Source organism: Corvus cornix, chromosome 24 (assembly GCF_000738735.6).
Source record: "Corvus cornix cornix isolate S_Up_H32 chromosome 24, ASM73873v5, whole genome shotgun sequence".
NCBI lineage: Eukaryota > Metazoa > Chordata > Aves > Passeriformes > Corvidae > Corvus > Corvus cornix.
Window position 1 is genome coordinate 4,901,418 of NC_046353.1, and position 26,606 is coordinate 4,928,023.

At 44.7% G+C, this 26,606-nt stretch overlaps 1 protein-coding gene across 2 annotated transcripts in view; it reads left to right on the forward strand.

Annotated features, from left to right (window-relative positions):
* Nucleotides 1-4,983: 4,983 nt before the first annotated feature.
* ZBTB44 (zinc finger and BTB domain containing 44) overlaps nucleotides 4,984-26,606 on the forward strand; it is a 36,457-nt gene continuing 14,834 nt past the window's right edge. For both annotated transcript variants that reach the window (XM_039564850.1, XM_039564851.1), the window contains exons 1-2: nucleotides 4,984-5,068; nucleotides 22,747-23,816. In XM_039564850.1, coding sequence (XP_039420784.1) covers nucleotides 22,799-23,816 — 1,018 coding nt within the window. In that variant the 5' untranslated portion in view covers nucleotides 4,984-5,068; nucleotides 22,747-22,798. The remainder of the gene's footprint in view (nucleotides 5,069-22,746; nucleotides 23,817-26,606) is intronic.

The window sequence follows — 26,606 nt, forward strand, 5'->3', positions numbered from 1 at the left end:
AACGGGAATTTTGGAGCCATCTCTTTGGAATAAGCATGGGCTCCCTACAGGGGAATCTGGACACCTGCCAGCTGTCCTGGGTGAAAGCCCACCCTGACGTTGAACAGCAGCTCTGGTTTATTTTCCAGACATTATGATGTTCTATGTAGTATTTGCTGTTACTGTTATTTATATTATAACCATTATATTATTATACCACATTATTATAATACATAATACATGTAATATATACAATTTTATTATTACAGCGTTCTATTATATTATTATTGTCTATTTATTGGGGATTTCCATCCACTGATGCAGTGAGAAAACGATGCTGCAGAGGCTGCCCGTGTTCACCCTGCCACGGGTTAAGCCACCATGGGACGTGTCCCCACATTAATGGGCACAGCCACTCCTGCCACCCTATTTATAACCAGGTGTGACATTCATTCCAGATGACTTCCCTTGGCACACGGACAGGCCCTGGCTTTCAGCTCATTAAGCCTGCCCTGGCTTTTCCCCCACATTTTTACTTCCTCGTTTTGTTGCCATCGCTGGGTTTGAGTTGAATGATTGGAATTTCAAACAATGCCAAAGGGTTTGGGATACTACCAGGTAGGGGAAAAGCCCTTAATTAATGATAGCAGTGTAACTATCATAATTTAACTTTAAAAAAAAAAAAAAATAGTGGGATAAGAAAATAAACTCTGTGGTCAGAAATAAACCTTATGGGAACGTTTCTTACACTGGTACCATGATGGTACCATAGAGAGAATGGGGACCAGCAGGCAGAGATGTATTTCTGCAGTCCCACCAGGGGAAATGATTGGGGTCAACCCATGGCTGAACCTCCCCAGCCTGTGCTGCACATAATGCTGCTCCCCAGTCAGGGTAATTATATTTATGGGCATATTTCCTCTTAAAAGGCACTTTCAAAGGATGTAGGATGCCACAGGCTTCTCCCCCAGGCATGAACGTTACCAGGTATGTGTTGAAAAGGTGGTTTGCCCCTTGATCCCAAGAACTCCTCCCTCCAAGGACTGGGCTCTCCTGATCTCCAACCCCAGCTCTTGCTGGATAGCTGCTCCCGCTTGTCCTTGTGCTAAAACTGTTCTTTATTTCAACGCTTTTCCTCTCTCCTGGCTTCATCCCTCCCTCCCTATGTGTTTGTGGACAGGAGTCATACCTCTTCCAGCCTTATTTTGCTACACTTTGCAAGGCTCACCTCATAAAACACCCTCCTCAGCTCTCGGCTGAATTTATTATCCCTGGACAGAAGGGACCACAGTGTCCCAGCAGGGTCACACCAGCAGCTGGTGCTTCAGCCACAAATCCATCCTTATTCCTGATGGAAACATCCTTCTTTGCCATGTCCTAGAACCATACTGTCCCTTTTCTGCCGTTATCCTCTGCTCTGCTCATCCATCTTGGTCTTATGACCCCTCTGCTCTGTTACATCCCTCTTTCTCCATACAGATACCTGATAAATCCATCCTCAGGTGCCCAAGCAACTGGTCTGGTTCCTTGGTGATGGCATTTCTGAGGGGCTATTGTAATTCAGAGCATTTTAGAAAACAGGTTTCTCTCCTAAATTCCTGCTTCAACCTCCTCTCCTGCCAACTAGGCTGCTTTAGCCCTCGGGACTACACTCACTGAGGACCAGGTAAAGCATTTCCAGGTCTGGGGAAGACATAAACCCCAAATCTTCCCCATGTCAGGAGAAAATCAGGGATTTCCAAAGAGAGAAGTCAGCAGGATTGAGTGAAAGCAGATCAACTGAGCCCTGGAGACCACAAGAGACAGGAAAATGGAGAGGAAACAGCTCCTGCACTCCGGTGGTAAATTCAGGAGCAGGCAACAAGTCCTTGAGCGTGGGAGCAAAGAGGTTTTCCCTCAGGAGCTGCTGGGTCAGGGAGGTGAGAGAAAGGCTGTGCAGAGAAGGTGTCACTTGCTTTGGTTGCTAATGGATGAATCCTGCCAGGAGCAGGCTCCTGGGAGCGCAGCATCTGCTCCGAGAGCTGCTGGAGCACAGGAAAACACATCCCACAGGCTGCAAAAAGAGGGTAAACCAGCTTCCAGCCAGAAATTGCACCTTCTGGGTGCTTGAATGGGGTAAGCAAGGGAGAGATTCAAGGATTTAAAAAAGGGACAGATCCCAGGAATGGATGGGAGATACATCTGGGTGTTTTCTGGATGTATGGGAAACCAGGACTTCTGTTCAGACAGACAAAGGAGGCTAATTTACAGAGATGGCAGAGACTCCAGTCACTTCCCTCACGCTGCAGACAGGAATCCCATTGAAAGCTTTCTCCTGTTTTATACCCATCAAGTTCCAGGTGGTTCCACCCAGGAGCTCCTGAGATCCCTCTACGTCCCTATAAGCGAGCAGCAGATGCACAGACCAGTTTTATCACTGAATCACTCAGGGTTTATGTTGGGGTTGCTCCATCTATGTCCACAAATCAATCCCAGAATATTGTAAAATGCATGTAAGAGCAAATCCCTGGGCAAATACCAGGAGTCAGGATTTGGCATTTCAGTGCAATGCCTCTCGCTGAGAAACTGCAACTCCGTGGAAAAAGCAGAGTAATAAAGGACAACCCAGTCACTTAGGAAACCTGAGCAGGTGTGAATCAGTGCAGCTCCTTCCACCAAATGACACAGCTCTGGGAATCACTGGAGAACCTCTCCAGGTATCGAGGGCTGATAAAATGGTGTTAATAAAACAGCCCCTTCCAGTGCAGGGCGAAGAAATTGAGGTCAGAGCCAGGCTGATGTGCCCCTCCATGGTGATGATGTGTAGAGTGCTCTGTAGCCCAAACCTGCCAGCTTCCTGCACGCAGCAGTGAGTAGTTAATCACTGGATTAATTCTTTAAAAAGAAAGTTCAGGTAGTTCTTTATTTTGAAGTTTTATGGCTTTATTTCCAGGTCGCATGGAGCAGGTTTAAAGACTGTTGGTTCAATGCTTCACTTGGAGGATGTTCATTTCTGAAGCACAGTGAGGACACAGGCCATGCTTAATTCTACTGTCCTCCTGCCACAAATTTGTGTAGTTTAGACCTGTTTTCCCCCCTGTGCAAAGCCCATGACCTGCTCAGAGCAAGTTTCAAGCTGGATACGAGCATTGGTGGCAACCCACAGCACTGAGTGTCTCTGCTGTGCTTACCTGACACTTTATGCATGGAATTGTTACAAATCAGCATTTTAAAGCAATTTTAAAGTCGCAACAACACATCTAGGAAGTCAACAAGAAAAGGCACATCAGATTCTGCATCTACAGGAAACAGCACTGGCTCTCAGTTGACTAAAATCACTCATTCTACAATTTCACCATCAAACAGGCCCTGATCGAGACTTTTCAGAGCTTTTTGAAGATAAGGGATAGCAGCCTGAGGTTTTATCCGTAATCCTCTGTGATTCAGGAGTTACCATGGATAGCCAGGAGCAGACTTCCTTGAAAATTATGTCTCCTAAAGTGGAAACAACACCTGCACACGTGTAATGCTCTGAAATTGGCACTGTTTGACTCCTGCTTTACACAGGAGTAGATTGCAGTGGGAGGCTGCATGTTGTCAGGATTGCAAGAGAGAGCCTTGGGAATATAAAACCAATATAAGAGGAAGTGAAATGAGAATTAAGCAGAGTCCAACTCTGTGCTCTGGTTCTCCCCCCAGTTTTGCAAGGAAGCACCTAAAAGGATCCCTGAGTTTTCACAACAGCACGGGGCGGGAGGGGTTGGCCTCTTTTTCTTTATGCTCATGGAGCAGTGTGGCTTTTCCAGGGACGGGTGTTAAATTTTTCACTGCTGATTAACACTTTTGGACTGTGGCCCTTCAATCTGTTTCCTGCTCCAATTTACCGAGTGCTCATCACCAAAGACAACAAATCCAAACCAACAAAAAAAACATGCCATAAAACAATCCACGGAGGAAAGGGTTGCGTTAATCCTGTTGGATTAAGCTGTGTTTACCCGAATTAGTGCATACTTGGACCAAACTATCAGGGTGGATTATTTAGAGACTCATTAAAGACTGGTTGCAAACTGGTGGGTGGTTTGAGGGGTTTTGGGGCGTGGTGCATGCACCAGGCACCCCACATCCCGGGCGGGGCAGAACGCAATGCCGGACATCCCGCGGCCGGAGGATGCAGGAGCAGAGCATCCCACTGCGCCGGAGCACCGCGTGCCGGGGGTGGAGGAGAACGCGAGCACTGCAGCATCCCGCTCCCCGGGGATGCACCACTGGAGCACCCCGCTCCAGCGGGGCACCCCGTGCTCGGGGGTGCGCAGCCGAGGGGAGGCACTGCCCACTCCCCGCTGCCCACTCCCCGCTGCCCGCACGTCCCGGAGCCCCTCACTCCCCGGTGCCTCCCCCGGCTGTGGGGGGGTGTGGGGCACTATCACCCCGTTCTCTGCCCGGCTCGTGGGGACTCCGTGCCCTCTTCGGCAGGGCGCGCTAGGACCCTGCTTAGCCTCCGTCGGGCGGCACTAGGCCGCCGTTACCCCATTGCGGGGCACCAGGGCCCCGTTTTCCGCCTGCGGGGGGACACTAAACCCCGTTAGCCCCGCTGGGGGTCACTAGGAGCCCCGTCGGGACGCAGCAGGCCGCCGTGTCCGCCGTTGGGAGCCGCAGAACCCCTTTTCCCCCCGCTCTGCGGCGCGGTCCCTCCGCGGGGTGCCCGGCTCCGCTCGGCGCCGCCGGGCGCTCAGTGCGCACGCGCAGGGCCCCCGCCCCCGCCGCCGCTCGCGGTGCACTGTGGGACACAAACAAAGTGCCCGGGCGGCGCGCGCGCGGGAGCTCGGACGGAGGCGCGCGCTGCCCCCCCCCCGCCGCCCCCCCCTCCCCCGCGTGCACGCGCAGCGCGCGCGCGCCCCTCACGCCCCTCGCGCGGGGGGGTCGCGCGCCCCCCGCTTTCCCCCCCCCCCTTCCCCCCCTCCCCGAGTTTCCCGCGCGCCGCCTGAGGGGGAGGCGGCGGCCTCCGCTCCCCCCCCCCCCCCGCCCCCCGACAATATCCCGCTCATCCCGGTCATCCCGCCCCGCCGTCATGGCCCCCAGATAGCGGCCCGGCCTCACCGACCGCCCGCAGGTAACCGGGGAGCGCGGCCGGGCCTGGCGCGGGAGGGGGCCGGTCGGTGGCGCGGCGGCCGCTGGTGCCCCTCAGGGGCGGGGGGCGGGAGGGATCTGGCTCCGGCCCCTCTCCCCACTCCCTTACAGTCCCGTCCCGTCCCTTGCCCTGTGTTTCCCGTCCGTGCCCCGCGGCCCCGGGGCTGCGCTCACCCCCCCGGGGGATCCCATTGCGTGGTGCACAGCCCGTGTGTCCCCCTCCCGCGGGGCCGTGTCACCCCCGCGCCTCACCGTCGGTTCCCGGGGCGAGGGGTGTCTCCTGTGCGGGTGTTTGAGGGTGTCACCTTTCTCCGCGGGTGTCTCCTGTCCCTTTTGCCGGTGTTTGGGGGTGTCACCTCCCTCGGGGTGTCCTCTGCCCCGTGTTCCGGTGTTTAGGGGTGTCCCCTGCCTCGTGTCGCCGTGTTTGGGGGTGTCCCCTGTGCCGGTGGTCGGCCCTCCGGGGATGTCCCCTGCCCCGAGGGAGCCGCACTGGCTGGCGAAGCCTGTGGGTACGCACGCAAACCTGTAGTTTCAAGGGGTGGGGGGGGGCGGGGGGGGAAGTTGTGTTGTTTCCTTCGTCCCAACGGGATACCTGCTGCATCCAGTGCCGGCTTATGGGAGGAAATAGAGGGATTCCCACTAGCTGTTAGGCTGTCCCTTTGTTGTTGTTTGTTTTTTTCCTACAACAGCCCCTTCTGCATGTTCCTTAGTGTCCATCTGCCAGGGTCTGCTGTGCTGTCTCTGTGTCCACGCACCATGAGGGTGATATAGTGCTCATCTGCCAAGAACCGCTTCGTGTTTTCCTGCTCTCCTTCCATCTCTCCAGAGTCATTTTCCTATATAAACATAATCAGCAGATTCTGGGAGGGTATCATCAGCTTCTTGCTTGCCAAAAGCCTGTTGTCTCATTTAATACACACAGGGTACCAGTGCCTCCCAAAATCTGCTGTACCTGTTTCCACGCACAGATGGAATGAACTCCATGCTTGACCAGCACAGCCTGTTAAATCCCACACCTCAGGGGGCTCCTACCTGTCTGCAAAAAGCTGCTGACTTTTTCCCCACCCAGAAAGACATCTCCTCCTCCAAATCCTAAGGGATGACTCCTCCAGCCCATCTCCTGTGCTGTGGAGCCTGTTCTGCCCACTGATGAGGGATGTCTGGCTCCTCCTCCACACTCACCAGGGTTATCCCACTGATTTCCTGCCAAAAGCTGGTGCATCCCGCATTGTGTGTGTTTGTACACCCCAGGGAAGGTGCAGGCCAGCGGCCTTTCTGCAGACAGGCACTGCTCATGCATGTGGAGGTTTCCACTGTTGTCCTTTCATGTCTTGAATGTTCCCACAGATGCCCAGTGGCAGCTGTTCCCGTGCTTGCTCCCATCACTTCCCTGCTGCACGTGCCAGAGAGGTCACCCCTGTACCCACTCTGATCTCTTCTTGGCTATTAAATCTTCCATGGCTGAAACTTCCACCCTTGTCCTTCCTGGGCCCTGCTGATCCTGCAGTGTGAGACTCTCAGGTTAAGCCTAGCTTGGTTTTTGCTTTGACTCTGGGGTTTCCTTTGCTGAGCAGTCCAGCAGAATACAATTAAGTAGTCTGTGTACTTCCTAGGTATCTGCACATCCCATGGGTCTAAAATACCATCACTTTCTCTTTTTCTGGTCATATACATAATTTGTCCACTCCAGGATTTTTTTCTGAGATCTTACACCCCCTTCCAGTGCCTGAAGGGTTTCCAGGAAAGCAGGACGGAGACTTTTGACAAGGCCATGGAGTGACAGGACAAGGGGGAATGGCTTCAAACTGCCAGAGGGCAGGGTTAGATGGGATATTGAGAAGAAATTCTTCCCTGGGAGGGTGGTGAGGCCCTGGCACAGGTTGCCCAGAGAAGCTGTGGCTGCCCCATCCCTGGGAACATTGCAGGCCAGATTGGACGGGGCTTGGAGCAGCCTGGTCTAGTGGAAGGTGTCCCTGCCTGTGGCAGGGGAGTTGGACGTGATCTTTAAGGTGCCTTCAAACCCAAACCATTTTGTGATGTTTCTAGAAGTCTTCTACTTCCATAATTGTCCTCAGCTGATATTCTGGGTTTGCCATGCCCACATGGGGAGTTTCTCAGTGTTCCTAGTTACATGTTTGCCCCTGCTTTCTTTCTATGCTTCTGCCTGATACGAGGCTTTACCTTTCCCCTTTTTAAATTTCTATTTTATTTATTCTCGGGGTGTATCCACCAGGTATCCACATGACAGCTCTTACTTAGGTAGAGGTCACCCAGTTCACTCCTGAATGGATCCCTGGCTCTGAGCTGGATATTTCCGTAGACGAGGTGATGTGTTACTTGTCATATGTGGGACACACCTGTGGCACTGCTCTGTGGACCCTGCAAGGTGATGCTGAGTGGCAGTGACTCCTATGCAGGCAGGTCGCAGACCAGCATCCAGGAGTCTTTCAGGGTATTTGGAGTGCAATGTGCTTTTCTTCTGCCCTCGAGGTCTCTTACTGCAGCTTGGTGTCTACATGTGACGCAGATCCAAGGTGCGATGAGCCTGGAGACCTTGCCTGGGTTTAAGTGTAGCTATTTAAGAAGGTGAAGCTGAGCCTGAGAGCTCAGACACAGCTCTCCCAGTGTAAATGCCTCCATTGATGTCAAACTGTTTATTCCAGGAACCAGTTACAATGCTCTAAGTGCCTCTCCCTTGGGACTACTTCTATTTAAACAGCTGGTTTTGATCCGAAGCTTTAATTGGTGCGAACACTCCAAGCAGTCTCTTTCCATGGGAAGGGAATTTCCAGCCCTACTTTAGTCTCCCCAGGTGGATGATGCATGGATGCTGAGGGAGGATCATGCTTGGGAGGTTTTGCCCTGGTTTTGTTTACAGGGTGAGGGAATTCCTGCTTCAGTGACTGTGAGGTTTGGAGGGGAGAGAGTGTCCTTATGTATTCTTTCTGCAGTATGTAAGAGGAGCAGTCAGAGAGTGAAACTGAATCCTTGCCATGTTTGTTGCAACAGGAGGTTAATCATAAACTGTGGCACTTTCCAAAGGGGTGGTTTCATTCTGCAGTGTCGGTAGGGAATTGTGCTGCTCGGAGGGTCTGCTCAGCTGTTTGCCAAGAGGATCAAAAGCAAATACAGCTTCCCCCTTGTCTGAGGGTGAACAACCACCCAGACATTGGTTTTGGTTGTATCCTGTGACTTGTTTTGTATCTTTATGGCCTTTCTTTGAATGGATGTGTGGTGCTTGTGCCTTGTGAGGTGTTTATGTGACCAGCATCAAGTCTTGGGTCCTTCACCCTTGTGGGGCATTTCACATCAGTGTTTCTCTGGCCTCATCCATTATGTCTGGTAAAGCTGTTTTTCTGTGAGCTTTGAGAACATCTGAGTGTATTCCTAGGAGAGCATCTGGTGATATATGTAGCTTCACTCCTTTTAGGAACTGTAATCCCCTAGTTTAAAGAAAAAGAAAGTCAACCTGTGACAAAGCAGTGATGCTTTTGCTGGCATGTGACGAGGAAGGAGATGTCCCCTGACGTAGAAGGGATTGTCTGTTGACATTCTTCTCCCTCTCCCGGTTATAAGTAGGTTATCCCTGCTCAAATTATGCAACTGTGCAGACAGCCAGACTTCAGGAATTCCAAATACTTCAATGTGTCAAGTGCTGACTTCTAAATTAAATGCCACGGTTGCAGAGCGTGTTCACAGTCTGTCGCTTGAAATACGACATCAATCTTGGAATCGCATGTGGCTGAGAAGGGGCAGCAACTTAATTGCTTGTTTCTTTGAGGAAGTGTTGTGTGAGAGTACAAGAGCCAAACCGGGTGGGAGATGTGCCTCTATACCTGTGACAGTGTTCCCATATGGAAGTCAGCAGTTACAAGCAGAAAAAAAAAAATACTGAAAACATTGATTTATATAACAAATTGAAACGCTTCATTCTTTGTGGCTGCGGCTATTGCCTCAAAGATGCAGTTTCCAGCATCTAGATCTAATTAAATAGTTGTGTGCTTATTGCTAAGTAAACATAGGAGTCCATCACTGTTCTTGCGTTGGAGAGCAAATTGATTCTTCTAATGGTTTCTCTGGATGAAAGCAGATGTCTAGGACTGCTTTGTGCAAGGTGCTGAAATGAAATGGTGGTGGTAGGAAACGAGCTGCAAACCTGATAAAATGGGATGACAGGAAATGTAAATGCTCAGCATTTCATTTAATTCTTACATTCCATTTAATCAGGTTAAGGAAGTGACTTAAACTGTGCATTATTTGTAAATAGCGTGTTTTTAATGCGTTCCAATTTAGAGCTGGGGAAATAATTATTTCACGTGAATATATTTATCAGAGTACGCGAAGGGTGGGATAATAAGGGCTGCAAAAAGTGTGTTGGGCTCAGCATGTGGTCTGTGACAGTGGCCAGAAGTAAATCATTAGGGAAGAGTGGAGGAGCAACCCCAGACAGCTCAGTCATCATCCCCAACTCCTGGGTTTCGAGGTGTCCTGAGCAAGAGGGTCTGAGCTGGCAGTGCCTGTCGGACCTGTCCTTGAGGGATTTGCCTAAACATTTTGAACAGTTTATACCTGGAGCTTCCACGGAATACCCTGTGATGAATCCCTCAATTTGTACAAAAATAATACCTGGCTTCTGGGGTTTTTTTGCTTCTTTTTAAACTGTGGTCTCATTGAGTCCCTCCTACTTTTTGTAGTATGGGAAAGAATAAAGAATCTTTTTCCCATCAGCACCTCATTTGTGATTTTATAGGTTTCCATGTTCTCAGTTTTCTCTCTTTGGGTTCTTTTCCTTTTCCAGGCTGCGTTGTCCCAGTCTGTTTAGTACATCTGTCTGCAGAGGCAGCTCTACATCACTTTGGGGGTTTTTTTCCCTTTGAGCTCTGCTCTATTGTTTTGAGGTGATTTGGCCATACCATTTGCTTGGTTGCTTTACCCAAGAATAAAGGGAGATAGGCTTTCTAATTAAGGGATACTTTGTAGCTCATCTGTGATAACGTTGTAAACACTTACTGTGGGTAATGTTTTATATTCAAAGTACAAGTGAACATAGTAATCGTAGTGAAAGATACTGTAGTGGAAGTACAGATACTGAAGAAGATCTTCGTTTATAAATACAGCTACAGATGGCAGTTGATAAGGCATTTTGTATTTGGATATTACCAAGAGAGCACTATGGAAAAACTACAGTCATGGTGGATGCTTGCCAGAGTTAAGTCTGTTGGAAGCATGAAGATGCTGTGTCCTGTGGAGACCTAAGAGTCCTAGAAATTACTGATGGGTTTGGGAATAACTGGTGGGTTAAGGGACACTTCTGTGTTAGGGACAGATACTGACAGTGTTGGAGCTCTGTGGTCCAACAGTTCCTGCAGTTTTCTTTCAAAGTCTTGTTTTTGGTTTTTTAAGCGGATAAATACCCCTGTTTTGAAATACCTACTGTGAGAAGTTTCTGTAAAATGTTAGTAAAGATACTGAAAGTTAAAAAAAAAACCCCAAAACTCTCCTTATGCCCAGCACAAATCATGGATATGTTTCTGCCAGGCCAGCTTTGGCCATACAAGGGCAGACAACTACAGCCTGTGGAGTTGCTGCTCACCTGATAACGTGATTTGTGGACAAATACAAGGACTTTTAGGTCTCGGAGCCAAGAAGAACTCCTTTTAGGCATTTATCTGCATAAATGAGTCATTAGGAAAATAAAGGTACACGTAGTGCTGAAAGGGTGATGACACAACCACATTCCTGCCTTGCTTGAACTTGTTCAGGATTCTTTATAGCTGCTTCCGTTGGGAAGGTGGCTGTTGTTTATATGTCTGTGACACCTTGACTGGCTGGCAGCAGTCCATGCTGTCTGGATTAGCAGTGCCTTTTCTCCTCCTCGGATCGTACGGGATGTGAGACTTTGCCTTGATCTCTCCCTTCTGCTCTTTACGAAGGTTTTTCTTCAGTGTTGCTTCCAGCACTCGGGGTGTTAATGGGGCTGGTGTGCTTCAGGGAGAGTTCAGATTTGCATTGCCCTTCAGAAAAAATCGTTTGTTATAGTTAATGTAGATTTCATTAGGGTGTAATGCTTCCTGGAATAAAAGTGAGAGAGAAAAGCTGTCATTTTGTGTAATAAACCTCACTATTTCAAACAACCAGTCAGTTGACAGGTAAGCTTTGTGCTGAACTAGTGAAAACTAGCACTTAGCCAAATTTGGTTGTCACAAACCTACTGGTCGTGGTATGCCTTCCAGTCATTTATATCTGTCAAATGAGGAGACAAGGGAGTCGTTTCCAAGGGACAGGAGGAAACACAGTGAGGTGGGAGGCATGGTTTGAGGGATAGTGGAGAGGAGGGGCTCTGCACTTCGGCTGCTCTTGGTGTCATGCACCCAGATAGGCCCTGATTTTGCCTTGGAGGAAAGGAAAAAATGATGTGTGGGGAACCACAGATAGGGAGGGTTTTGCTATTTTTGTCTTTTTTGACTCTTTCAGGGATTCAGCGGAGGAGTGATACCAAGAAAATCTTGAGCCATACTGCTTTGGTGTGCCATTTTTCCTGATATTACTTCCACATGCCATCACCTGAAAGGGCTTGGAGATTTTTGCTTTTGTGACTAATTTGGGAGGCTGGCTTGAGTAGTCTTCATCATGTATATTTTTCCTGACTTTGTGTCAATATGCTTGCAGAGCTTCTGAAAATGAAGGCTCAAATGCTGTGGGTAGCCATGGTAAAACAAGAAAAAATAGCTTTCTGGAATTAGTTTAAATTAGCAGGTTGCAGCAGTTGCTGCCATGTGCAAATGAAAGTAATATATGGACATTTTTTGGCAATTTGCAGTACTTAAAAGTATTTAATATTCAACTGGGCTTTTTTGTACTGTTGTTAAAGACCAGGGACTATAAAACTGAAGCCTTGCTTTTTATTACACAGAGTGGGAAATGGTCATGTAACAGCTTTTCTACACTAAGAAATTCGGGAAGAATTTAACCTGAATTTGCATGGAGCAAAAGTATAAAAAAGTTACTGAGATCACATAAAAATTATGCACGAACACTGTCATGGAAAGCGTGGTTAAATTTGAATGTGTGCCTTAGGGCTGTAACACATCAGTCTGTTCGCTATAATCTGATTACATTCTGAGGCGCTTCCCTGCATAAGGATATGATGAGGACTGAATTCACTTGTTGCTTTTATTCTACCAAGAAAAAAAAACCAATGGAGATTTATTTCATATGTTGATGGCACATTTAGTAGTTTGCTCATGTGCTTTTTTGGAGAACTGGTGAAAACCAAAAGTACAGGGTAGTGAATCTGCTGTGAAATATCCCAAAACACTCTGACTAGTGAAGTTCACACATTAATTTTAATTATGAGAATAAAGGAAATTCAGTGTGGAACAAGACCTTTTCACAGTTACTGCTCATATTGTTAAACGAGCCTCAGTTTTAAGTGCTCTCAGAAAATGTGCTTTTATGTGTTATATGGAATGCTAATGTGAGATTCCTACAATGCAAAGTTTAAAGCAGCAGAGGCTGGGGAAGGTGGCATTTATCTGGTTTGCTTATTCAACCATGTGAAAGCTATATTAGGCACATAAACTTTCTACACTACACTGCAGCTTCAAAAAGGCAACAAGTTAAATCTAGGTCCTTTGAAGTAGTGAATGGTAACATTCTGTTCTCCAAAAGAGATGACTTCAAATGATCACACCAAACCTCAAAAAACTGTCATGGCTGAGGAAAACAAGACAATTCTCCCCAGATAAATCTTATTTCAGAGTATCACTGTTGCATGACACATGGGTTTTGGAGAACAGAATGTTAAAAGGTAGAGAGTCGTAAAAAAGGACATACATCTTTCTCTATCTGTAAATGGTCTCAAGAAACATCTTCCTGTTGCATAAAAGCAGTCTGTGGCGTCAGATCAGTTTACATACAGCAGGCACTACTGTCCTGCCCTGATTATTGTAATCTCTGCTTTTAATTAGATGCTGAGATTAGGAGCTGTTGTGCTGCTCAGTGCACTCGTCCTAGCTGCTGCGGTGTCCCTTGTGAAAGATGCTCTGAAAAGATCTAAGCACAGTTTACTTTACAGACACATTAAGGGACAGCTGCACAGAGAAGAAAAATACACCAAACCCCCCTTCTTGAGAAGCTATCAGGAGGTTAAAATAGATATTGACAAATACCTGGCAAAAAAGGAAGCATTGCAGTAGGCTGGTGTTCTGTGTGCCTTTTACTTAGCTGTTAATTTAATTCAATAGTATGGAGATCCTACTCCAAAGTCACTGTTAACTCATTAGCTTCCAGTTTACAGCTCAAGTCCATTCTAGCTCCCTGATGTATCACATCAAGTGTTAAGTTCATACTGTTGGATTTCCTATGAATTTTGTTCTGTTCCTGGAGCTCCAGCTCTCAGTCATTTGTTTTTGTGTGTTATGCTGACGATGCATCTTAACCTTTTGATCAGCGTTTTTTGAGCCAGTGTCTTGGAGATCTTTGCTAAAATAAGTTCTTATGGCACTTCATAGGTGAATTCTTTAATTTGTTATTCCAAGTACGTGAATTACTTTCTTTCAGCTGGCTCTTCACCTTCAATTTGTCCGTTCATCTCCGTGTTTTCAGTAATAGCTCTCTCTGTCATGTTAGTCAAACATCTAATGAAGTTCTCATCATAGGTGGCCTTTCCTCTTTTTCTGAAAAATGTATTAGCAATTCAGTTTGAGATACTTCAGTAAACGCCGGTGCTATCCCAATTTCTGTTTGTTTTCTTATTCTTCATTCTTTTTTTCTTCCATTTGTTTTCTTTTGGCTGGATTTCTGCAGTTGTACGCAAACACCTGCAATCATGTATCTTTGAGAGATGAAAACATCTCTATATTTTTTAATAATCAGACCTTGTACACTAAATATTTGAGAGACAAAATTATCGTAGTGCTAATGTTGCCAAGCTTTTTTGCAGGTGTGTACCACAAAATGAGGCAGTCTTTGAACAGTCCTGCCTCTGCTCCTGCTACACTGACACCTTTTCCCTGAGAATTAAAGTATCAGTGTTTAATCACAGCAGTGTCTAATGGAAACACTTTTAGACTGCCTTCTAATGAAAGGAGTGGTAACATGTTCTACACACCTACAACGGGACATTTAATCTGGAAGTTTTATCTGGGCCAGGAGTTGTAGCTATGCTTTAATCTTGCTGCATTAATCCAGCACACTCAGTGCCTACGTACAGAGCTCCAGGTCGGCTCTCAGTGATTCCCAAGCATTTGGATTACAAGCTGTTGCCAACTCGCAGCTTTTCCCATCAGTCAGAAGGGTCTGTGCTCAGCCATGGCCATTTACAGAGCTGTACAGATGAATTTCCATTGCCCTGAAGCCAACAGGAGCATTTAGCAGTAGAAACTTCACTATGGATGACTTAAATTCCAGCTCTGTGACATTTCTGCTGTTAATGATGTCCCCATTTATCTGTGTATCGGTTTCCCACTCTAGACCTGCTTCATGGCAGCTGTGAGCCCATCAGCTGCAGAGACCAGAACTCTCATTTGCCTGAGACATAACTGATGTGCAATTCCTGCCATAAAAATTAGAAAGAAAGGATTGAGGTAGGATTAAACTCTCCTGCCAATTTGAGATCAGACAGGAGAAAGTCTTGCAGGCCCCCTCCTGTAGGCCATATATAAGGGTTGATAAGGGACAAGAATAAATCTAGAAGTGTCACTTTCATGAGGAAATGACAAGCCAGAGCTGCATGAGAGTCTGCTGCAAGTATGTGGCTGCTGGTGAAGTTAATGAATGTGGCCTTGGAATCTGTAATTATGACAGTCAGGCAGATGAGTGCTTAATTCTGCCAGATGGGAGAGTTCCACTCTGTCCACTCTAGGACATGCCTGGGTGTTTCAAACAGATACACTCTGCAGAAACACTCTGGAAGATGCATCAGCCCAAATAGGTAAGTTCTGTGCCTTGTTCTGTTCCATCGCTGGGAGGTTTTTGAAGGTTTGTGAAGTTGCTGTGATCGACAGGTTTGGTTTGGTTTGGTTTGGATGCACACCATTTCCATCCTCTGCCGTGTGCTGGGCTCTCCTCTGCAGGCTGTAATTCTTCCTATCAGCCCGCACAGGCTTTCTAATATTTCCTTTCACACTGTCAGAACACAACTGCTGAATTTTAACGTCCAGCTTCTTAATTTCCATGCAAATGGCTAGTCAGGAAAACAAACAAAAATCCCTAAGACACGTTGTGCTTCACCTTAAATGTAGAAGCAGCAACTCCTGAAAAACCATGATGGTTTAACTAACGGTTTTCAGCTTTTTCTTTGTTGTGACCTCACAGTACAGGAACAAGAGCTCTGGGATGTGTTTTGTGTTGGTTTTAATACTCTAAACTAAAAGTAGTAGACACGTATATACATCTTTTCCATTACAGTAGATCTTTTGGGGGGTTTTTTTGACTTTTATATGCTAAGGCAGTCTTGTGACATGAGGAAGACTTTGGTCATCTCACTTTGGAAACTGTAAACCTTTTTTTCAAGTTTTACAGTTTTGAATGAGGACAACTGAGATATTTGGAATTAAGCAAATATTTCTGATTTGTTCTTGGTCTGTATTGCTTTAACAGCAGATGGTGTGCTTAGCATCCATGGTGTTAAAGTACAAAAATTCTGCAAAACCACAGAGGAACAGGAAGTACATGCTAAGGTGTTGTCCATCTTTTGGCAAGGGAAGTTAAATGAAGTACTAGGAAGGTGTAGAAGTTGATTGCAAGGATGGTGCAGTGTCTGACCATATCTTACACCTTGCTGCTGGTAAGAATTAAAACAGAATGCCAAAATAGGAGAATTTTTTGCTCTCTCTTGTATGGGAATATACATCAAGCAGTTAATTAGATTAACTTTTTTCAAAAAGCTAACAGTGATTAAGGCATTGTTCCAAAACCAGTGGCTGGTTTTGAGTGATAAATTGAAGGGGTGATAAGTGGCTGGGAGCCTTGGCACCTCCAAGAGGAGGGGTATCAGCTCCTGGATTCAACACTCAGCTGAAGTTCCAGTCATGCAAACCAGTCTAAGATAATCTGTGCTCTTCTGCTTGGGGAAAGTCTGTTGGTACTGTTCCCTTAAAATGTGTATGTAAATGTTTTCTAATTTTATCCTTTCAGAAGTGTTCTGTTGCAGCTGACATCCCATCTCGACTTACAATAAAACCATTTTGTAGAGTAAATTGATGGGTTTGGCACCCCACTACTTGTCTCTATGCTTCCACCAGCCCTGAGAATTAAAATACACCTACTAGATTTGCATCATGCAAATGCATTTTTCCATGATCTGAGTCAGTTTTTTCCTACCCCCATGAAAGATTAATGTTTTCGATAGCAGTGACAGTGTGAGTCAGAGCTGTAACTGCGAGCTGGGGCTTTGCCATGGCCGCACACATCTGCTTTCCTCTTGTGGCATGGTACAGTTAAAGCTTTTGTTTTCTGTTATTACAGGGTTTAATTTTGGGGAAACTGAAGAGATCTGTTAGGAATACGAAACATGTATTTCATGGATACTGGGCATGCTTTTTTCCTGAGTAATTAGTTTGGAAGAGGAATTGTTGGATGCTTTTTGCCTTGTCCTTTGCAGATAAACACTGTACCTGGTCTGTTGGAGGACTTACAGTAAAGAAATATTATGTGCTTTTGCCCTTATCTCTTTCCTGCCCTGAAGAGGTTTACCTTGGTTGCTACCAAAAATTATGGTGGGCCCTGTCACAGCTCAGGATTTCCAGATGTGCAAATCTTTTCAGCAATTTTTTGTGAAGAGTTGCAGCCTTGATGCGTTGACTTTGTAAACCTCAGCTCTTACAGCACTCACAAGAAACTTACCTAAATGCTTACAAATTCATTTAAAATCAGGGGATGAGAGGAGCTTATTGGTACAATGCAGTTTCTGGGAGTGATAAACATTCAGAGCCTCTGAAAATTATGTAGGTTGTTTACATTGACCTGGATCAGTTTGAGCCACGGCTGCTTCCTTGATAGTATTTTAGTCTCCCTCTATGGAGCTGAAGTCTAGTTCTGGAGTACTGCCTGCCACCCTTCAGCAGCAGCTTCTGGTGGGCTATACCTAAAATTTAGGAAGATCTAAATTCTAGAATTTGGAAAGTCTCTTTGCCAAGAGTTGTTCAGAGGAAGAGGTGGCTGTTTTTGAAGCAATTTGCCACTGTAGCATCCTTGGAAAGTACCCTTTTAAAAAAAAAATTAAAAAATGAAGTGTGGAACAAAGGAACAGGCTTTGGGGTGAGTACAGAGCACGCAACAAATGCTCTCTGTGAGCGACACTAATGGTCACGAAGTCAGTGGCCTCAAAAGCTGTGGCACATGAGCTTGTCAACAGTGGTATGCCAAAACCCCAATCTTTACAAAATATATGGTCCTGTCAAATGCAGTATTTTTGGAGCAAATTGGGAAAGCACAACACACTCTTTATATGCCTTCTGCTGTGAAAGGGAGCATTAACTGCTAACAATAAATAGGTGGGTTGTAGTATTTCAAGCTTTCCGTTCGTTAGGTGAAATTGCTCTTCCATTCCAGCTCCCAAGTGGAGTTCTCTGGAGTTACTAACCTGTCATCAGCCACTCTTTGCTGGGCAGACAGAGATCTTCCCAGGGGACTGTTCAATGTGCAGTTTGAGCCCTGCCCAAGAACAAAACACCTCCAAAGTCTTTAAAACAGAAAGTGCCTGAAAATAGGCCTCTTCTGAGAAGCTGAGAGGAAAGGGATACAGGAGCAGTGTCAGTGTCCTGGGATATTTCAGTGAAATGGTTTGGAGAGTCAGTGTCTGGTTCCTGAACTGAGAGACCAAGGACCAGGTCAGCCCCAGCACTGAATGCTCCCAGTTTTTTGCAGGATATGGCATCACCTCACTCCCAGTACAGGCTGGAGCTTGGCATCTCTTTCAGGTTTAACATAACAGTGTTTATGCAGTAGCTGCCTTAACACTGGCTCCTTTGTGCACTCACGTTTGGAGTCTGCTCTCCTGGAGGAAAGTGAGGTTCTCAAGCCCTGCATACTTCCCAGAATGGGCCATTTCCCTGGTCCATTCACCCGCTGCAGACAAAGGTTACAGGTTTGCATTCCAGAGATTCCAGAGCGCCAAAGTGAATGCTACGAACTGACATCATCTTGAGCACAGAAACCTCGTGTTTGCCTTTTCTTTTACATGAATACTGTCAGGCTTGGCAGTGGGTTGAGGTCAGACTGGGTTTGCTGACCTAAAATATGTTTTTAAATAAAGTTTAGAAAGTGCTGTTGATTTGAAATTAGAATGGTGTAGTAGCTGTGGCCAGCAGTTTGTGAAGTGAAGCAGGGCAAGATTCATAGTGGCGATAGTACCTTTTATTAGGCCAGCTGCTTTTGGGAAACAGATGTGTGTTTAGATAGAAATAAAAATAGCAAACTTGAAATTTGTTCTGATTGAAACAGCTGTTCTGATTCAATTATGAACTTAATTGTACTTAATTATACTAACCAGTTAATTTGAGGGAGGGAGGGGTGCTGGTACCTGTGTACTGCAGAGGATGACAGAGATAAAATTATCCAGGTCACACGTTTATCCCTGTGGAAGATTTGTCTGTGTCTGGACTGCTGCTGTTGATGGGATGCTGCTCTAACCAATGCCCAAGGAGTGATCTGCATTAAAAATTAATAATAGTAAATCAACCAGTGGTTGGATTTACACCATGGGCTCGCAGTTGGATGAACGTATCTGAGGGCTTGGTGAGCACCAGGGTGGGAATTTCCTAATCTTTTTAGGACTTATGTGGCTGCAAAGTGGTATGAAGTCTGTTGGTTTCCGTATTCAGAAAAAGTTGATGTTTTCATGCTGTAAATTGCCACGGGTCAGGATAGAGAGGTTAAAGGTGGGGTGGTCATTTTGTGGTGCTACAAATTACTTTTGTTTTGAAATGATGTGACTAAGTGAGAAACTGAATGCAGACAGCTCTGTGAGTTTGATTCACTGACTCTTCCAAAAAGTTATTATAGATACCATGTTTCAAACCCAGTGATTTGAGCCATAACATTAGGCAGCAGGTGACTAAGGAGCTAAATTTTGTGTACATGGAAGTACACAAGGTCACATAAGCGATATTTTTCAATTCCATTATAGTTTCTTTTCCATTTACAGTTTCATTACATTATAACATTACACTTAGAGTGTACAGTTTCATCTTTGCTCTTTCTAAGCTCAGAAACTTGACACCTGTTTAATCCTAAAACAGTGTATGTGACGTGGTAGCTGTTGCTAAAAATTGCATTTCAGTAGCCTTGAAACAGTGAGAATGAGCTGAGTTACTCCAAACCACTTAAAGGTCAGGTCTTCATTCGTGCTCCTAGGAGTAAAAAGAATCCCAACTAATTTTCAAATTAATTGTACAGAGTCTTTGGTACAGTAGCACTTCCCTTCAGACTGCTTTTGGCTAATAGTGGACAAAATTGTCCTTGCTCTGGAAGCCCTGAAGTGCTCGTGTTTGAGTTCTCGCCTTGTTCACGGATCTGTGCTGTGATGGTGATTCCTCACATGTTTCCAGGGCAGGAATGCATGCTGGAAAAACCATTCTCTCCAGCTGTAAATGTCTGTGGCAAAGTTAAATGCAGCCCATTAAATATGGACTGAAGTGTCCCACTGTGAATATTTTTAAAACTTGTAAAAGTGTCTTTGAATTTCACTGTGTTTCTCTGGAGGTTTGAAATGTGTTGTGGGCCTGGGCATAAGTGTGTGCCTGGGGATTGGGAAGAGGAGCCCTGCTTTCAGCAGCTGGGAAGGAAAAGCCACTGTCTCTGTGATTCCATCCCTGGTCCCTGCTTAGAGAATCCCCGGTGGTTTGTGGCTCCAAAATTAACAACTTTTCCGGCTCCAACCCACTTACCACTTAGTTTAGGTGTGCACCTTGATCTCCTCACCCCAGCATTCCCAAGGGCATGGGTATATTTAGTTCTGGTTTCTGGTTCTGGAATCGCTATGGATGTGGCATCCTGCACCTTATGGTCCAGGAGCTGCTGTCAGGGACTGCCTGAGAATGGGAAATAAAACATGGCAAAGTGTTATTTTGAAGTGGCGGTGACACAGAGATGATGGACTTGGGGTGAAGCTGTAATGATGCAGCACTTTACTCCCTTAGGTCACTGTGAATGGAGTGCAGCTGTAAAAGTGCCCTGTGCCACTGAAAGATTAGAAAGAGAGTTGAACCATTGTATAATCTGGCTGTGCTTTAGCACACTCGTCTTTTCATGTGGAAAATATTTTCATACTGTTTAAATTACCTTCTAAAAATATTTGATGTTTTTACTACATCATTAACTGTAAGGAACTGATACTGATCCCCCTCCTCAGCCCAACCCTTTGGATTTTCCTGAAAATAGCATGTGTGTGCCTGCTCCTTGTTCACACTGAGGCCTGGGTAGGAGCCACTTGTTTGAATGGAGGTGTCAGTGCAATGAGGGTGAAACTCATTTTGCAGAAGTGATTTAACAGAGCAATATCCCACATTCGTGGCAGGAACACTGCTCCTGTAATAAATTTAAATCAATTTATTGCACATCACTGACTTCCGCTATTTTATTTTAAATTCTGTAACCAGATCAAGGTCAAGGAAGCAAAAAATGAAAGGAGAAGGAGAAAGGAAGCCACAAGAGGGGAGAGGAGGCAGGAAGCGGGGAGCAGGACAAGGAATGGTTTAGAATAGGGTAGCAGAATCAAGGTCTCACTTTGGGACTGGAGGGATGAGCATTGCTTGTTCAGAAGAACAGAGAGGAAAATGGGCTTTGTCTTTTGGGCCTGTAGGAACTGGGAGGATTTCTCTGAGATTTTTCTGCTTGTTTATAATGATGTATTGGTACTATTTCTAAGTACCAAATTATTCCATGGCTTGTCCTTGTGAATGTATTGTTCTTGTACGAGCTGCTGAACAGAAGTGCTTGTGGACTTCTGATGTGCCAAGGAACTGCTGCAGCGACCGGGATTTCAGAGGGAAGGGTATCCAAAGGCCATTTCTGAATATGCTGTTACAAGATTTTGCTGTAGTGTTTTGGTCTGAGATCAATGAAATATGCTTTTCATTTGATTCATGCTGGAGAACAAACAGTCTGGATATTCAGATGCCTCTTGAGGTTGATCCGTTTTCTTTCAGTGAAGGGAATGTTTTGCTTGTGCTTAACTTCTTCCTCTGCGCTAGTGTGAAATTTCATTTTAAACCCAAATGGCCCTTATAGTTTCCACCAGACTTTATATATATTATCAAGTGTTAGTTAATCTGTTCTCTTGAACGGTTTTCCTCTGTCTGCAAGGGTTTGAGTATCAAAAGTGAAAACCCAGGAACAAGAAGCAGCCAAGTGTAAATGTCTGTAGAACCAGGTGGGCTGTGACAGCTGCTGTTTCAATATGTCACATTTGGGGTAAGTTGTTCCACACTTGAAGTTGTTCTTTGTATCTGCGAAGCTCCACGTGAGCCATTTGCAAGCATGGTATGTTTTTTTATGTGAAAGGGAAAGAAGGATGATGCGCAGAAGCTGGCTGACTCCAGGAACTAATCAAATCCAATAATGTTGTTGATGTTTAACCAGTGAGGCAATTCTATATCATGTTAATTGTGTGAGGCATGTACAACACGGAAAACTTCCATGGAAGCTTGGAAGGGGCTTAAGGAGGTGAAACACGGGGGTTTATGTTCCCTTTACAGTGAAATGTTTCTGAAATTTTTTGAGAAATCCAGGGGTCAAACATGCCATTCTCATCAGGACCTTGCCCAAAACACATTCATTTGCTCCCACATGGAGAGAGCTGGTCCCCAAGAAGGCAGGTTTGTGTTTTTCAGAAGAAAGAAGTTGCCCTCCTTGTTTTATTTATCACATATATAAAACCAGTTTATGTGTATTTGATTTAAACTTAAACTTTCCTTTCAGATTTATAATGCATTGTGATTTTGAATGAATTTTCAATAACTTCTCATCCTAGTCTAAAACTATTTGTTAAAAGCAGCTTTAGGTAATCAATACCTGCACTACAGCAGGAAATCAGAATTATTGGCAACTTTTGTTTTATGTTTACTAGTTTGTACTCTGGTCTCTGAAAATTCATGCTGTAGTTTCTCTAAGGCTTTTCTGGTATTAAATACCTTCCCTGGGAGATTTGCTTACTCCTGCACCCTTGTTGACTCAAGCTGATGACTTTTCTGCTTAAAAGGCACATTGGGTAGTCTGTCAGGTATAAGAACCGTGAACAATAGTTTTCTGGGCCCAGAAAATAAAAATACAGGTTTCTACACAGATAATAGTTTCAAAAATGCTGTATTTGTCGTATTACAAACATTTTTTTGAACTGTGTTGGGAATTTGGTTTTGAGCGGGCAGTAACAGGAATGTGGAGAGAGAGAGAGAGATACCCCCATGTGTGTAGGGAGATACAGATACATCGATGTATGGAAGATGATGGGGATAGATTGCAAATAGTTTAACCTGTGATTATGAAAATTCCAAGTAAGTCATTGCATTTCTGTAGAGTTAGTCCCTTGCACAGTCTGGGTCCTAGAAGAACCTGGCCTTAGAGAATTCAGATGAATTTTCTTCATACAGTCTTGTAATCATGAATCCACTTGACTTTTGCTTTCAGAGATGAAAATGACAGTTTTCCTCTTTATTTCAGGATACCTTTGATCTGTCGTATGTGGGAAGAACGCTAAGAGAACCAGCTAAAAATGGGTGTTAAAACATTCACTCATAACTCCCCTGCTCACAGTCAGGAGATGCTGGGGAAGCTGAACATGCTCCGGAATGACGGACACTTCTGTGACATCACCATCCGCGTCCAGGACAAGATCTTCAGGGCACACAAGGTGGTTCTGGCAGCCTGCAGTGACTTCTTCCGCTCCAAACTCGTTGGCCAAGCAGAGGATGAGAGCAAGAGCGTGTTGGACCTGCACCACGTGACGGTGACAGGGTTCATCCCTCTCCTGGAATACGCTTACACAGCGACACTATCCATTAACACAGAAAACATTATCGATGTGCTGGCTGCCGCCAGCTACATGCAGATGTTCAGCGTGGCCAGCACGTGCTCAGAGTTCATGAAGTCCAGCATTTTATGGAATACACCCAACAGCCAGCAGGAGAAGGTGCTGGATGCGGGACAGGAGAACAGTGCAAACTGCAATTTCACTTCCCGAGATGGCAGCCTGTCTCCCGTCTCCTCTGAGTGCAGTGTAGTGGAAAGAACCATTCCCGTTTGCCGGGAGTCTCGGAGAAAGCGGAAAAGCTACATCGTTATGTCTCCTGAGAGCCCCCTCAAGTGTAACACACAGACCAGTTCCCCCCAAGTGCTCAATCCTTCAACTTCTTACCCAGAGTCCAGAAATCAGCCCGTGGACTCGTCCTTAGCTTTTCCCTGGACTTTTCCTTTTGGAATTGATCGAAGACTTCAGTCAGAAAAGGTGAAGCAGGGGGAGAACTCTAGGACTTTGGAAATGCCTGGGCCCTCCGAGTCCAACAGGAGAATGACGGATTACGTGACTTGTGAGAGCACGAAAGCCAGTTCTCCCCTGGTGATCGAGGAAGATGTGCGTGTCAAAGTGGAAAGGCTGAGTGACGAGGAGGTTCACGAGGAGGTGTCACAGCCTGTGAGCGCATCCCAGAGCTCCCTGAGTGACCAGCAGACGGTCCCAGGGAGCGAGCAGGTGCAGGAAGATCTCCTGATCAGCCCTCAGTCTTCATCTATAGGTATGAGCATTTCTGGAGTTACGTATAGCAACAGGCACATGAGCACTGGTGATTTTCTTGGAGGAAATCTGTCTCGTGGGTTTTCATGCTTTACTTTTGTGAAACTCCCTTTTATTTCCCTGATTTATGAAATGTTACACATAAACTTGGAATTCTTTAAATAACTTTGCAGAAGGCAGCTGAGAATGGTAAGCCTGTGGCAGCCCTCTTTATTCAGCAGAGGTTGATAACTCCTTTTTACCTCTAGTTGCCTGACTGGGGAAACTTAATTCTGCTTTCATTAGTGTCAAAAGGCACGATCTCATCTGAGCTGCAGCACCAGATTTGAAAGGCTTGTGCCTGTAGCCACAAAGGGTTAGAGTAGTACTTTGCATCAGACATCAAATCTTGTATAATCGTGACAGAGAGCCTTTGTAAGAGGATTTGCAAAATAAGTGGTGAAACACTGTCATCTTAATGCCCCAGACAAAAATAAAACCACACAGTCATAACATTGAGAATCTTTCCATTTCTCTGGGATTTGATTCTCAAGTTGCTTCTTCAAATGCTGCTGGTTGTTGAGAAAAATCTTTTTTCCATGAAAGACAATTTGAAACCAGTTTTGGGTTCTTATAGGAGGCTGTTCTTTATTAAGAGCTAATACTTAAAGTTTACTGGAACAATCCGCTTTTTCCTCTGCACAGAATGCATTGAATGGCTTTTAGTAAATCAGAAGATAGAGGTTTTGCAGTATTTCTAGTTTAATTATCAAAATTTTGCCCAAGTCAGCTGTTTTACTCTCAAGTGGCTTGATCTGTGCTCAGCAGAGTTTGTTTACTGAAAGATTTTTAATAAAGCCTGTTCTGTTTGAAGACCATAAGAATGGCAAATGTACTGCTCTGCATCATTCAAATAACGTGTATGTGAAAGGCTGCCCCAGTTAATTAAATAAATAACTATAACAAAGTAATTAGCTATAGCCTTGTAGTCTGCATTATTTGCTTGCTTTGGTCAGTGCAACACTGTGCCTTCTCTGGAGAAGGTGAGATCAGGCTGACCTTCCAGGGTAGCAATATACAATCAGTGTCAAACTGTTCAGGTAATAGGCACTAAAAAGAGATAAAAATATTTCCCATTTATGCCATCCTTTGCTGTTGGGTTGTTCTCCAGTTTTTACAGCTCACGTGTTGATGTTTTAGGTTGTAATACTTTTTCCAAATGAAAATATTTTCTTTATTGGGGACAAGGATGTTTACCTTTGCTGAGAAACAGACTTAATATCTTATAGTTTAACTCTAAATCTTTAAATGTAGTTTGCCAAAATAGTGCATAAATTAAAAACTAAAAGTAACTATTTGTTTGCTGGGGAGTCACCAGGAAAAGAGGTCCTTGTTCAAAACCAGGTTTTGATTGATTCAGTTTTTAACTCGTTATAGTCAGAACTGAAAGACTTTGCCAGGGACATGTGATAAAAGATGCAAATTATTTCATCAAAGTAATTATATCATCAGAGACAAAATAGAACAAGTAGCAATAATGATTAGGGAAAGTTAAAAATAGCGTATCAAGTGATATATATCATAAATATATAAATAAATATCACACCAAGGCAGCTTAAAGAACAAACTAGGTGTAAACTCCAGGCTACAGATGAGTAGTTTTGTGTGCATGGGGTAGAGAATCTCAGGCTTTAGCAATTATAATTTTTAAACTTAAATATCTGTCATTGCATTTAGTACAGCATGTTCTGCCTTAAAACAGCTGCAGAGAGAAGAAAAATATGCCAGGGCAAAATCTTTAAAATACAAATCTGCTCTTTGTCTTTGAATATGTTTGAATTAATATTTAGTGGTCTTGGCATAATAACCATCCTCAGAAGGGGTTTTATTCATGTTTTGCTATAAAGGGAAACAGTGTTCTTGCTTTTTAGCACAGTTTTGATACAGCACACTTTGTAGCTAGAGAGCACTTTTTACCTCCCAAAGATGCATTACTTTATGCAGTAATGTAAGAACAGTAAATGGAGGCAGCAAGATCTGGTAAAGTACAGATTTTTCTTCCCTGAACATAGTTTCCTCATATAATTGCATATATTTATCTCAGTGTTTTATAGTGCACTTACAAAAGCATTCTTGCCTCTCTCTCTGATATGCAGAAAGCTCTTATTCACTCTTTGGGAAATTTAAGAATTGTTCATTTGCAATTTATTATATTTGGAAGCACTTTATAATACAGAAGGAGACATGGAGCAGGAACTTGATAAATAAGTCATTATGGGTACAAAACCAGCTGTGTCTGAGAAGATACTCTCATAATTCATTGGCAGTTCTGGCATTTCAGAGGTGAAGGCATGAAATTAAACCTAAGAGCAGTTAGGCTTGTTTTTCAGTAGACTTTCATTTAAATATTTCATGAGAAAGAAGGATAAATCAAAATGGGATCAACTTTTGTAACTTTATAGATTGCTTAGTTGATGAATTTCCCAAGCATAGTTTGTCACCTCTTAACAAAACCAAAGGTTTTGCTTTTACTAATTGTGAAGCTGCCAGAGATGCAATTTTCCTCGTCACTGGCCCCATAACATGGCATCACATTAAGACAAGAATCTTTCACTTCAGATCTCTCATTCTTTTTGACAGAATATGCGCATTTTCTGCTTTACTTTTCACATCTTTGTTCCTTCTCTTTCGTTTTCTCTTTTGTCTCACACTTGCCAGTGTACACCTAATGCTACTTGATTTTCCTGGTGAGCTTTAGGGTTCCCTAATTCAGATTGCTCACGTACCCCACTCTTAGAAAGCAGAATTATTT